Below are 12,729 nucleotides of genomic sequence, written 5' to 3'. Positions count from 1 at the left end.
ACACCAAGTAATGTAATGCCAAATAATACCAAGTAATCCCATTTCAAATTTAAATGAGCACATTTGATGTAAGTATCCAGATTGTGATTAGATTTAGTCACAGATGGATGTTGGAAGTGTGTACCGTAAACAGTAAACAACTGCAAGTTCAAAATTTGGTGTCCCACTTGATACTGAAAGTTGTATTTCGATTTTGTCTTTTGAATGCGTTAGTGGTGGTGAGTTTGAATGATTGATGCATTATTGATGTATGTTTTTTTTTTTTGAGGGCAACGGAAGACTAATCCATTGATCGAAATCATAACGACCTCACTCGGTCAAGCATGAAAGGTACAAGCACCCTTCATATTACAATGCAAGCTCAATAGAGTACTAAAACCAAAAGGAAATCCAAAAAACTAAAGTTCCAAAAGAAAACTACTAGCCAAAGCATATGAAAACTAGACACTACGATAACCTACGCCTACTAACATGACACACTTCCTTGACCACATTGACGCCTAAGACCCTTCTGGTGTACATCGCCACCATCAAGCAATACACGTCACATCCTAGTTGACGTAGGGAATCGTCTCCTACCCGGACTGGGAGACGGGCTCTGCCAGCCCAGCATGCATCCCCGTCTCACCAGTAGCTCCACCGTCAGGAGGCCCCGACGCCATAGACGCAGAACCTTCACCGGAGGACGCCACCGATGTCACTTTGGCCTTGTTTCTGGAGCCACGAGGCCGACCCTTCTTCTTGTACACCTTGGAAGCTGGAGACCACTTCCCGTCAACCAAACCTACATCAGAAATATGGAGGCCAAGGTTTTCCGGCTGAAGAGTGCCCGGAACCAAATCCAATCCATGTTTAGCACGCTTACCATCTTCAGGGCAGTCCTCATCTCTGGGGCGACGCATCCCCACCACCTGAGTTTGAGTCGAAGTATTTTCAGTCCCGGGAGACTCAAAAGCTGGCAATTCACGGATCTGCACAGCTTTCCTCTTCAGCTTTGGAACCTTGAAGGAAGATAGCAGCGGAGAAGAAATAGAGGGCTGAGCGTTTGCCCTAAAGACTAGGGCTGGAACAATCGGTCCCATCGCCGGCTGCGAACCCGCCTCCACCACAGAATCAGTCTCCGAGTCCTCCACCCTAGGGCAACGCTGGCCACCATGATTCAACATGGCGCAGGAGTGACAACGCCCTAGAAGCCTTTCATACCTGAACCTTAGGGTTAGAACATCCACAGGAGAAACCCTAACTCGACGGTCAAAACGTACCGGGTCATGGAGAGGAAGAACAAGCCGGACCCGAGCATCCCCCCGACGCAGCGCCGTACGATCCACCTCCAGCACCTCACCAATCGTCCCACCAACCAACCGGACAGTAGGTTCCGTCAAAATGCCCGGAGGTATGCCTTCCAACGTCACCCAGATCCAAACAAAGTCCAGCTTCACGGCAGAGATCTCCGAGAAGCCATCATAATCATTCAGAAGAATCATGGCACGTTGGAAACCCCATGGACCACCCTTCTTCACTCGAGCAACATCCCTTTCATGGGTGAACGTAAACAGAAAACGTTCTCCCCGTGGTTGGACTTCCACGGTACCAGACAACCTCCACATCGACCTCACAGCACTCCAGAATGAATCCAGCACCAACCCCCTGCAGGTATTAAGCCTCCCAACCAAATAAAAATTTCGAGCCAAAAACTCCTTCCCCAGAACCCTGAGATTCCCCAAGTCAACCGGTTCTTCTCCTTCCTTGAGCGACAACTTGGTCGCCAATTTGGCAGTCATGGAAGCGATCGCTGCCGCCATGAACCTAGGGCGCCGCACAACTTGGAATACTCGAAACCCTAACCCTAGCAGAGCGAGAGAAAGAGAAGGAGTAAAAGTCGCGGTATTTTTTTGAGAATTTGTTTCTTAAACAAAACGCCAATTCTATTATTGATGTATGTTTTTTAGTTACATTGGGATGAAAATTTGATTTAGCTTAATTCTAACTCAATTTTCCACTAATATGATATTTAGTTACCATCTAATATAGCATAGTAATTCTAAATCTTAAGAGTAAAGCCATAGCTTTTAACTTCAAAATAGTAGAAAAGAATACTTCAATTCAGGGTTAATTCGATGATCAATATTCATCCCACAATGGGGGTATATATACAAGTACAAAGGAGTAGTCTAACTCTAATAGGAAACAATCTTTCCATAATTAAAGGATTTTCTATAATTACAAGATATCCTAATTAAATAAGAATCCTAATTACATACTGATTTACAGCGATTCTACACTCCCTCTCAAGTTGGTGCATAGATGTTTATCATGCCCAACTTGTCAATCGAGCTGTCGAATATCTTTCTAGACACTCCTTTAGTGAGAACATCAGCTAATTGCTCCTCTAAGTTTACAAATGGAAAGCGAATAACCTTTCTGTCAAGATTTTCTTTAATAAAATGACGGTCAACCTCCACATGCTTTGTTCTATCATGTTGAACTGAATTATGTGCAATCTCAATGGCAGCTATATTATCACAATGCAAATCCATAGGATTGAACCTGCTCTGATACCAAGTAGAAAAGAATAATTCAATTCAGGGTTAATTCGATGATCAATATTCATCCCACAATGGGGGTATATATACAAGTACAAATGAGTAGTCTAACTCTAATAGGAAACAATATTTCCATAATTACAGGATTTTCTATAATTACAAGATATCCTAATTAAATAAGAATCCTAATTACATACGGATTTACAGCGATTCTACAAAAATTTCCAACCCCATCCTCAATTTTTCGTAGTCTTACATATTTTTTCTCGTCAGATGAGATCACACATCAAATTTAGTTGTAAGCTGACATACATAACCTTGTCCTATCATTCCTCCTGGCTGCTAAGTAGGTACTAATTTGATGCTTTGCATCTATAGCTGAACAACATTATCTTGTTTGTTGGGTTAGTGAACTACTTATTTTCTCGTTTGTTGCAAGCCCTAATCAAGCCATGAGCATTTTTCTATATTCTTTATACAAAACTATCCCTAAGTCTCTCTAGATACGTAAACCCATGGATCCCTATATATCTGAAGAAAAATAAATCAATACAAAAAGACGAATATAATAAATAGAATCAACTTATTCAAAACAACCAGAAGAAAAAAAAATGCAGATCATCTAAATGATGGTTACTTGTATGGGAATGATATCCATACCCACTTTATTAGATACACCATATAAACTCCGATGTTATTCATGATTCAATATCGTTATGACCATTCGTGCATTTTTTTTTTTTTTTTTCATTAACTCGATAAACAAGAAACAATTATTCAAAATGGGGATAAATTGGGCCCCCGCAAACCCATACTTACATATAGTTGTGGAATGTGTGGGCTAGCCCACAAAACATAATTCTAAGTCCAGTGGGTATTGGCCCAATAAAAGGCCCAATTAAGGGATAGAAACCAAGAGCGGCAATAGGCCCTGTGTTTCAAAATCGCAGTGTTTCCCTCTAAAGCAGTGTGAGGTGGTTTCAGTGTTCAGGTGCTCTCTCTCTCTCTCTCTCTCTCTCTCTCTCTTCATGGGGATTTAAAACCCTAACCACAATGCCCCCCCGACCTCAATCTCTTCCCGCCATTTCAGTATTCTCCTCGAATACCTATTTTGCCCTCCTCCCTCCATAGAAATGCCACTTGGATCCGGCCATGGACAGGGACGCCCGGAATTTGATGCGTCCGATCAACTCCGATTTCACTTCGTCGTCGTCGTCTTCCTCTAATTCCGACCTTTTCCGCAGCGTTCAGGCCGCGCTTAAGCGCCACCGCCCTCTAGGTACCTCTCTCTCTTTCACTCTCTCAAGGTTTACCCAGGAATTAGGGTTGTTGAATCTGAATTGAATTTGGGGTTGGATTCGTGATTCGAAATTTAGAGCTTTTCTGGTTAGGGTTCTACTGTGAATATACGTAATATAGTCTAGAACTTGGATTACTTGTGCCTTTGTACTTGTTTTGGCTAAAACCCCAAATTCTGATTTGGGGCTTCAAGAAAGTATGATTGTTTGCTAAAGCTGTTATCACAGACTATCTGAATTGGAACATATCTGTTTATACAAATGATAATGTGAGATACAATAAGACTTAGGGATTACTTTTTAGTTCTTTGGAGTTTGATGGGTGAAATGCGTCCTATATTCCTTAAGTGCTGATTTTCGTGGAATACTCACCAGAGACAAGCATAAGGCCTAAGCGCATGTTGGCTCCCCGAAGAGAAGTAACTAAAAGTTCGGCTTCAAGTGCGGCTGTCGTTGACACAAAGAATTCGCGAGATGTAGCTACGCAGGGTCAGGATAATATTGCAAAGGAATCAAGTGTGCAGCCACACGACATGCCTACTAGTGCCGAGGAATCTCAGGAAGATGCATGTGTTACGGCAGTTTCTAATTCAAGCAGTATCACCCACACGTTTGATGAGAATTTAGATGTGCCCATAGATCAAACTAAGCCTGACATTGGTGCTTCCTGTCATTTTGAGTCTCAAGGGATTGATGCTCAAAAGAAGGTCCAATTTTCAATTGGAACTGGTGCTTCTTCCCTGGGTAGGATTGCCATACTTCTTTTGACTATGCTGGTTTTGATTTCTGTGACTCATAGGCAGCTCTGTTTGTGACATTGTCAATTTTTATGATTATTGTTGATGCTGTGTGCAAAATACTATTTTGAATTTGTTGCTATGCTTCGAATATTTTTCCCTTCTATCAAAATGCAGGGGCTGATGATAATATGGCCACTCAATCAGAGACCTTATCATCTCATATGCGTTCACTTGCATTGACAGAAATGGAGTGGGTTTCTGCTAGTCAAGCAGAGGCATCAGCTGTCATAAATCATGATTCAAAGCATCAGAATATTCTGAATACAGAAGCGGATATCTGTTTGAAGTCTGATGGTAGGATTTCCTTGTTGGCAAAGAGAACAACTGCCGCTCAAGATCAGTTGCATCAATTCAGGAACTTCTTAAGCCAGCCTATGACTCAATCCTCAGTTGTTGGGCCATCGTGTGCTACTACAACGTCTGTCCATGCTACTTCAGCACCCATGTCAACAACTTATTGTTCTAGTTTGCATAGTGGTTATCAGGTGCCAGTAGAACCCTTGAAGGATTCTAATGTAAACCCTCAACCATCAAATGCTCCTTTAAGGGGCACCGGTGCAATGTCCAATCCCCAGATAGTTGTTGCAGCCCAACCTTTTACCTCTGCAGTTGATACCCAAAACGAAGGTAAGGAATATGACCTTTCTAAGGAGCAAAAAGGCTGCAAGCTGTCGGAGAGTGAATATCAGGAAAACCCTTCTCTTGCCGATGTGAAGCAAACTGAAGTTGAATCGTATGCAGGTGATGTTGCCAATGCACGATCTCAGGTTACTTTGCCCCCAAATTTATGTTCTGATACAAAGTCAGAGCCTTCAAAATCAGAAAAACAAGAAAAGGCTGCAAGTGGTAAAGTTGTTCCAGCTCCTCGTAAAAAAAATAAAGATTCTGACTTGTTTATTAAAGTAAATGGGAAGCTCTATCAGAGGCTTGGAAAAATAGGTAGTGGAGGCAGCAGTGAGGTCCACAAAGTTATATCATCAGACTGTACAATCTATGCTCTTAAGAAAATCAAGCTGAAAGGGCGTGACTATGCCACTGCTTTTGGTTTTTGTCAGGAAATCGAATATCTGAATAAGTTGAAAGGGAAGAACCACATCATACAGCTTATAGACTATGAGGTACTTAACTTTCAACCTGACACTGTTCATTTAATAACATTTAGATCATCGTACATTTGTAGCATTGAGATATTGTATACCTTTGCAATTCAAATTTGATATATGAGGACCTAGGATGCTAGTAAAGTGAAGCTGAAATTGCTTTTTAAGATTCAACTGAGAGTTCTGGTGGTGAAATCTTGATCTCAACATGGCCAAAAGTATTGTTAGTCCAAATAATGGGATTCAGAAAAGATTTGATTTAAAATTTTTTTTTTTACAAGATTACCTCAATGCTTTGAGCAACAGGTGGCCAAATGGTGGTCGGTACTTGAGCAAAATGAATAGCCAAAGAGGGTTGGAAGGAGGTTGAGGTGGCATTGGGGTTGTCCTAGTATGCTTAGGTTACTGATTTGGTTCTTCAGCAAGCAAAAGAAAGTATGCTGGAAAAATGACTCCATATTAATGGTGAAAATGATTAGCATTCTTGTGTCTACATTTAATCCAGTGAATTTTGTGGCTTACATTCTTCTTGGAACAAGGTCTTATACATTACCTGTGATATTGATGACCATATTAGGATGTTTTTCTATGTGATGGACGTTAGTAGTGCTTACAGTTGGAAATCCTAGTGATCTTATCTGTAAATCTCAGTACTATATTATAGTTAGCAAGGGATGCAGACTTAATTCGTTTAGGACATATTTTCCTTTCCCGTTCTATAATTAGTTTGGTCGCTATCAGTTATTGTTTTGCCATATTCTCATATAATTTTCTTATGTTCTAGGTTCATAATTGGTAATGTGCTTTCTAGTTCTACTTTTGAAAATATATTCTAATACATACTATTATTCTTAGGTGACAGATAAGGCTTTACTGCATGCAGTATTGAGTGGCTCCATAAATAATAAAGATGGCAGAGTCAAGGATGATGGGTATATATACATGGTACTTGAATATGGAGAAATTGATTTGGCTCACATGCTGTCCCAGAAGTGGAAGGAAATGGATGGGTCGAATCAGACCATAGATGAGAACTGGCTACGATTCTACTGGCAGGTTATTGAGCCATAACTTATTCTGGTTCATTTATAATTTTATGCACTACTTTGTGTTTTTAGTTTTAAAAGGATGATTGTCTAAAAGGTTCCACCTTTTTTTTTCTTTTTCTTTTGTTCTAAAGGTTTGGTGATTAGGTAGTTCTTCTGTTTATTTAGTGACTTTGTTTTATGACATTCCATTCTTTACTGAAAGGGACCAAAACTAACACATTTAAAGTGGTTGAATTTCACTTTCTTTCTGGGAATTGAATATATGTGGTGTGGATAATTGACATTTGAATGTGCTTATTTCTTTGCAGCAAATTCTTCTGGCAGTCAGCACCATACATGAAGAGCGAATTGTGCACTCTGACTTGAAGCCGGCTAATTTTCTGCTTGTCAGAGGCTCTCTTAAGCTGATTGATTTTGGGATTGCTAAAGCTATAATGAGTGATACAACCAACATCCAACGGGATTCTCAGGTTAGGCTCCCTTTTCAATGTAAATTAGTATTCTCTGGATCTGCTGTCTGTTCTCGTCTGTTAATAACAGTCAAGAAAAAGGTATTGAGCTTGTTCCCTTTCGAGTGAATGAGCAAATGAGCAAATATATATTCTCCATCTTGATGGTTTCTCATTTTATTGTTCCTCAATGTTCTGTTCAAGCGGATTTGGCTTTCTGACTAATCATGGTTTGTTGGGGGTCATGGATAGCTACCATATGTGCTTTTGCTTAGCTTTTCTGTAATCTACTCTGCAGGTGGGTACACTAAGTTACATGTCTCCAGAGGCATTCATGTGCAATGAGACTGATGCAGATGGAAACACTATCAAGTGTGGCCGGCCATCAGACATTTGGTCCCTTGGTTGCATCCTTTATCAGATGGTATACGGGAGGACCCCGTTTGCAGACTACAAGACCTTCTGGGCCAAGTTCAAAGTTATAACAGATCCTAACCATCAAATTTCATATGAACCAGTCCCTAACCCTTGGCTTCTGGACCTCATGAGAAAGTGCCTTGCCTGGGACCGCAATGAAAGATGGAGGATCCCTGAACTACTTCAGCACCCTTTTCTTGTTCCCCCAGTTCCAACCCAGCCATCTTCTCATGATCACAGCTGTAAATTGCTTCGACTTATTGGCCAAAATTGTACCAATGATTCTGAAGCGTCGAAGCTTGTTTGTCAGCTTAAACAACTGCTTGAAGACCCTTTGCCATCCACAACGTCTCAGATATTAACATCGCGTGACCAACAATGTACATTGCTCTCCCAAGTGTCAAAAGTTTGCCTTCAGCTCCAGGAACACTTTCAGAGAGACAAATAGGTGATGGTCCAAGCCTATGATCGGTCACCCTTATTTTTGGTGGTCAAGATGTGTGCTCTTTTTAGCTGCTTTAGGGTTAGGGAATTCATGCCTGGTTGGTTACATATCATTGTTTCTATCTTTTACGCTGTGTTATATTGTTTTGGTTAAATAGAATAGAAGACAGAGGGATTGTTGTGTCATGTGTTTTGTCCCCCGTAAATCATTCGGGATAAATATCAAACTGTATGCAGCACAATCTACGGAAGATTTTGTATACAAATATGAAATGTGTAATGAGTACTAAACTAACAATTGTTGTAGTGATATATTTTTTTATCGATTTGTTACATTAGGTCTAAAGTTTGATATCAAAAGAAAACTAACGAATGCAAGGTCAGTGCCTCAGTGGTTACACACTTACACTCCTAATGATCAAAATCTCATTGCTTAATTTGTTGTTTTAATTTCAGTTTTTGTTTATCTAATTTCTATATTTAATTATTTAATATGGAAGAAGATGAGCTTCTGGCAAAATCAATATTAAAACCGGAGTTTAACGGCAAAGCGTATGGTGAACAGAAATATATTAGTACGAGAAAATAAAAGACTATTAATTGTCATTCAAGGCTAATGCATATCTCATGATTAGCATTTACAACAATATCTCAAAGACAAGTAACATCCCATTGCAAAAGAAGAATTGTTGGACAGTATATTGGGGGGTTTGTGTTTTCTTTTATTTTGGGAATGAGGGGGGTTTGTGTTTTCTGGCTCTGGGATTTGAGAGGGAAATCGTGGGCCGTTGGATTTGGGTTTGAATCGACGGATGACAATGGCGATCTGGGACGTGCGTTTAAGTTGTGTATGATTGGGTTGTGCGGTTTGTGACGTGGCGCGGTTTGTGTTTGTGTTTGTGTTTGTGTAGAGTGAGATGTGTTTGTGTGTTAATTGACTGTATTCAGGGAAAAATTGAAGTGCCTTCGCAAATCAAAGTTTTTGTTTAGGATATTAAGCAACTGGCTCGTCAATTTCATTCCATCTTCTTCAAACACATTTATAGAGAAGCCGATTTTGTTGCTAATCGTATAGCTTCTTTGGCTCATCAATCTTAGAATCCTTTAGTGTGATTTTTTTTTTTGTCTTTCCCTTACAATGCCCCCAGCGTTCCATTTAGATCAGCTGGAAGGGAGTGGTAGTTCTTTAGTTTCAGTTTTCATTTCTGTCATCAGGAAAAAAAAAACAATGTCCTCCTAAAGTTCACAGTCTTTTACACCATGATTCAATACCCAGCTTTTGACTTCTTTTTCTTTGTCGGTCATTTGTACAGGTCGATACTGCTCGCCATCTTCATTCTACTTTTCATATTTTTCTCTTATTTCTTCCGGGTCTTGGCTATTGTATGGGAATGTAATTTTCGAAAGGTTCACCTAAGTATATGCTTAACCTCTTTTTGCAAATAAAAGACTAAAATTGAAACTATATGTTTTTTTTTTTTTCCTAACAGTTTTTCTTTGCTTGCATTTCTAATTTAAATGCAGTCCTTTTCTTATAAAAAAAATATATATATACATAACAAGTTTTCAATTGAGGGTGGTTTTATTCAGAATTCCATACCTCTCAATTTAGCATTCAGACATCCTCCCTTTTTTATACAATTTTAAACCTTATCTTACTCCTTTCCAACTATTAAAAGAAATATACAGTTTGAGATCATATCAAAGAGTTTTCTTTTGATACATAATGAACTAAAGTACTAAAGATGAGAAGATCATCATTAGCAAAAGTTAGATAAGACTAGGTTCATGCCATATGCAATAACTTATCAGATTGTAATTAACTGAATACTCTTCCATCCTTACCAATTTCATTGTTCCTTTGTTTTTCTTGTCTTTCACCCGTATCTCTGATAGAATCCATTAAACCCATTCAATTAGCTATACCATTAGGGTGCGTTTGGATGAGAAAAATTTGAAATTCATATGAATTTATAAATGATGGAATCTATAACTCCATCCATCAAAAATTCCAGTAATTGCAACTTTTATTGTTTGGTTATAGGTTTTTGGCAAAATCTGGCAAAACACATTTTGCAAACAAAAAAAAAAATACAACTGGAAAAATTGTTATCCGACCACGTGTAATCCACATGATCTAATAAGTTAACCTAATCTTTCGGGGAAAACCTTGGCAATCCAAATCCTATTGAATCTCGAATTATTCAGTTGGCAAGTCACAGCGCCTATATATACACCCTAAATAACCCCCCACTCCCCAACTTATCATCTCTTCGGCGAGGCAAAGCTAATCTTAAGGGATCGCATGACTGAAAAAAAAGAAAGAATGGCTGTCGACTGGTCTACGGATATTCCTCGAGATCTTGTTCTCTGTTTCGCCAATCGGTTGATGGTTTCATTGGAGGATTTTATTGCTTTCGGTGCAGTTTGCAAATCATGGAGTTCAGCGGCGATGGAGGTAAAGGAAAACTACCTTGCTAGTATTAGTACTAGTACCAGTACTAGCACTGGATTGAGATTATTAGCATATCAAGTTCCTCTCCTAATGCTACCGGTAAGACTTACCCTTCCACGGGGTGTTGCAGGCGGCGACGTGACGGTTGAATTTTACAGTCTGACTGCAAAAGGTAATAAGATTTACAGAAGTAAATTACTAGATGCTAAAGGTAAAATGTGCTATTCTTCTTTAGGATGGCTGGTCACTGTATCTAAAGACTTGGAATTCAAACTGTTACATCCCTTCAAACATGCCATGAACATTCAACTCCCAGATGGACGAACTAAAGATATAGGCAAGTTTGTCTTATCGTCGAGTCCTTCTTGGACATCGGATTACGTAGTCATGTTTTATACTTCTACTACTTTGGCATACTGCAGACCAGGACTAGGTGAAAATTGGACGGAGCTATCATTCCAAATGGTCGACAATATTAATATTATCAGTGATCTGACTTACTATCGGGGACAATTTTATGTGGTGGACTGTTGTGGCCGTGTTCTAGTCGTTTGTGATATTGACGACCCTAATCGAGCAAAACTGAAGGTTGTTGCTCCAGAGATAAATCAAAAGGAACTACTTGGTACTAGGAGGCACATTAAACAACTGTACTTGGCGGAATGCGCGGGAGCTCTATTGCTTGTTTTTTGTCTCTTCTCCAATAAGTATGAATCCACTACCGCCTGTAGGGTTTTCGAGGTCCCATTTAATAACGGCAAATCATGGAACGACTCTGAGGTCAAGGATTTGGGGAATAGAGCAATCTTCTTGAGTCAAAGTAGTTCTTCCTTCTGTATTGAAGTCACTGATTATTCCGGATGTAAAGCCAATTGCATATACTTCATGAACAATATGTTAGTCTCTTCAGTGCTAAACATTGATATGGGTATTTATAATATGAGCAACGCGTCAATCGACCGAGAATTTGGCAAATCCTTCAATTATGATTTTAAAGATAAGAGTGGATCGCATTTATGGATTCAACCGAGTTTTGAATAGGCCCTGCTGTCTTCCCACTTTCTCTCTTTACTTATTTAGTAGCATCATCGATCTTCAATCTGTACACGAAGTCGTGGGAAATTAAAAACAAAACCGGACCACGGCCAAACTTGTACTGTTTTTTTTCTTTTATCAATATTAATTTGTTATCGTTTCCATCTTTCTTTCTTTGTTTTCCTATTAATTTCCTCTCTGTCTATGTTCCTCTTGTAGCTAGAGTATGTTCTGTGTTGCCTACGGTTTGGGTACTATAATGTGGTAACTATGTTTCTCGTATAGATATTTGATTTATTCAGTAATAACAAAATGTTTGTAATCTGCTATAACTAGAAGGAAAAATTCTTCAAATGATATCTCCTGAAGTTATTATTTCTTCACCATGGAGTACTGTCCTGAAGTTATGTGTAAACACTCATTTCTTGATGATTTGCACTGCACTTTATGTGTAAACATAATGAGGACAGAATGTATAGGTGGGATATATCACTGGATATGGTTGAAGGGTTTATCCACAACTCCTTGGACTTGAAGGCTCTTCATCTTGAAAAAATTAGTGCTTACATTAGAATAAATTGTTTACTATAGAATCGATTAAGGCTGTACTTTGCAATCGTTCACTCTTCTCTCAGTGACTCAATTATTGATTGGAGTGTGTCTTTCATCATTTCAGTTTTATCGGAGCGATTGTATTATGCATTGTTCAGATAATCAGATGTGCTGTAAATATTTGTGGATAATCATGCAAATAGTTGTTGAGTAATATTTGCCAATCACTACTGATTAGTGATTGATATGTTATAATTGTAGGAGTGATTGAATTGTAATTAAGCATTACCTTTTGTGTACACCATGTAGCCTTATATAAAGCTCCTCATGGTGAGATGAATAAGTGACACTCCATCTCTATGAGATGATCGAATAAGCCACTAAGGTTGCTGATTTGGTTCTTCAGCAAGCAAAAGAAAGTATGCTGGAAAAATGACTCCATATTAATGGTGAAAATGATTAGCATTCTTGTGTCTACATTTAATCCAGTGAATTTTGTGGCTTACATTCTTCTTGGAACAAGGTCTTATACATTACCTGTGATATTGATGACCATATTAGGATGTTTTTCTATGTGATGGACGTTA

General features: G+C 39.1%; 2 protein-coding genes across 4 annotated transcripts; both read left to right on the top strand.

Annotated features, from left to right (window-relative positions):
* Nucleotides 1-3,499: 3,499 nt before the first annotated feature.
* LOC133741418 (serine/threonine-protein kinase MPS1) lies at nt 3,500-8,422 on the top strand. 3 transcript variants are annotated; one of them, XM_062169319.1, is made up of 7 exons: nt 3,500-3,822; nt 4,217-4,585; nt 4,756-5,268; nt 5,383-5,759; nt 6,597-6,797; nt 7,099-7,260; nt 7,538-8,422. In XM_062169319.1, the coding sequence occupies exons 1-7, from the start codon at nt 3,696-3,698 to the stop codon at nt 8,102-8,104; spliced, it is 2,316 nt and encodes a 771-aa protein (XP_062025303.1). In that variant the 5' UTR covers nt 3,500-3,695; the 3' UTR covers nt 8,105-8,422. The 3 variants fall into 3 exon arrangements, with proteins under 3 accessions (XP_062025303.1, XP_062025301.1, XP_062025302.1); XM_062169317.1 differs by having other exon boundaries at nt 4,756-5,759; XM_062169318.1 differs by having other exon boundaries at nt 4,825-5,759; nt 7,538-8,421.
* Nucleotides 8,423-10,426: 2,004 nt separating this feature from the next.
* Nucleotides 10,427-11,596, top strand: LOC133737850 (uncharacterized). Its single transcript, XM_062165331.1, has one exon. The coding sequence runs from the start codon at nt 10,427-10,429 to the stop codon at nt 11,594-11,596; it is 1,170 nt and encodes a 389-aa protein (XP_062021315.1).
* The last annotated feature ends 1,133 nt before the right edge of the window (nt 11,597-12,729 follow it).

This window comes from Rosa rugosa, chromosome 3 (genome assembly GCF_958449725.1).
Source record: "Rosa rugosa chromosome 3, drRosRugo1.1, whole genome shotgun sequence".
NCBI classification, from domain to species: domain Eukaryota; kingdom Viridiplantae; phylum Streptophyta; class Magnoliopsida; order Rosales; family Rosaceae; genus Rosa; species Rosa rugosa.
The sequence above is the reverse complement of the archived record's forward strand: the minus strand, read 5'-3'. Positions and strand labels throughout refer to the sequence as shown.

Coding starts and splice junctions, on each gene's coding strand:
- LOC133741418 (XM_062169317.1), top strand. CDS start 3,696: ATGGACAGGGACGCCCGGAATTTGATGCGTCCGATCAACTCCGATTTC. Junction 3,823..4,216: donor TAAGCGCCACCGCCCTCTAG/GTACCTCTCTCT, acceptor AATACTCACCAG/AGACAAGCATAAGGCCTAAG. Junction 4,586..4,755: donor AACTGGTGCTTCTTCCCTGG/GTAGGATTGCCA, acceptor ATCAAAATGCAG/GGGCTGATGATAATATGGCC.
- LOC133737850 (XM_062165331.1), top strand. CDS start 10,427: ATGGCTGTCGACTGGTCTACGGATATTCCTCGAGATCTTGTTCTCTGT.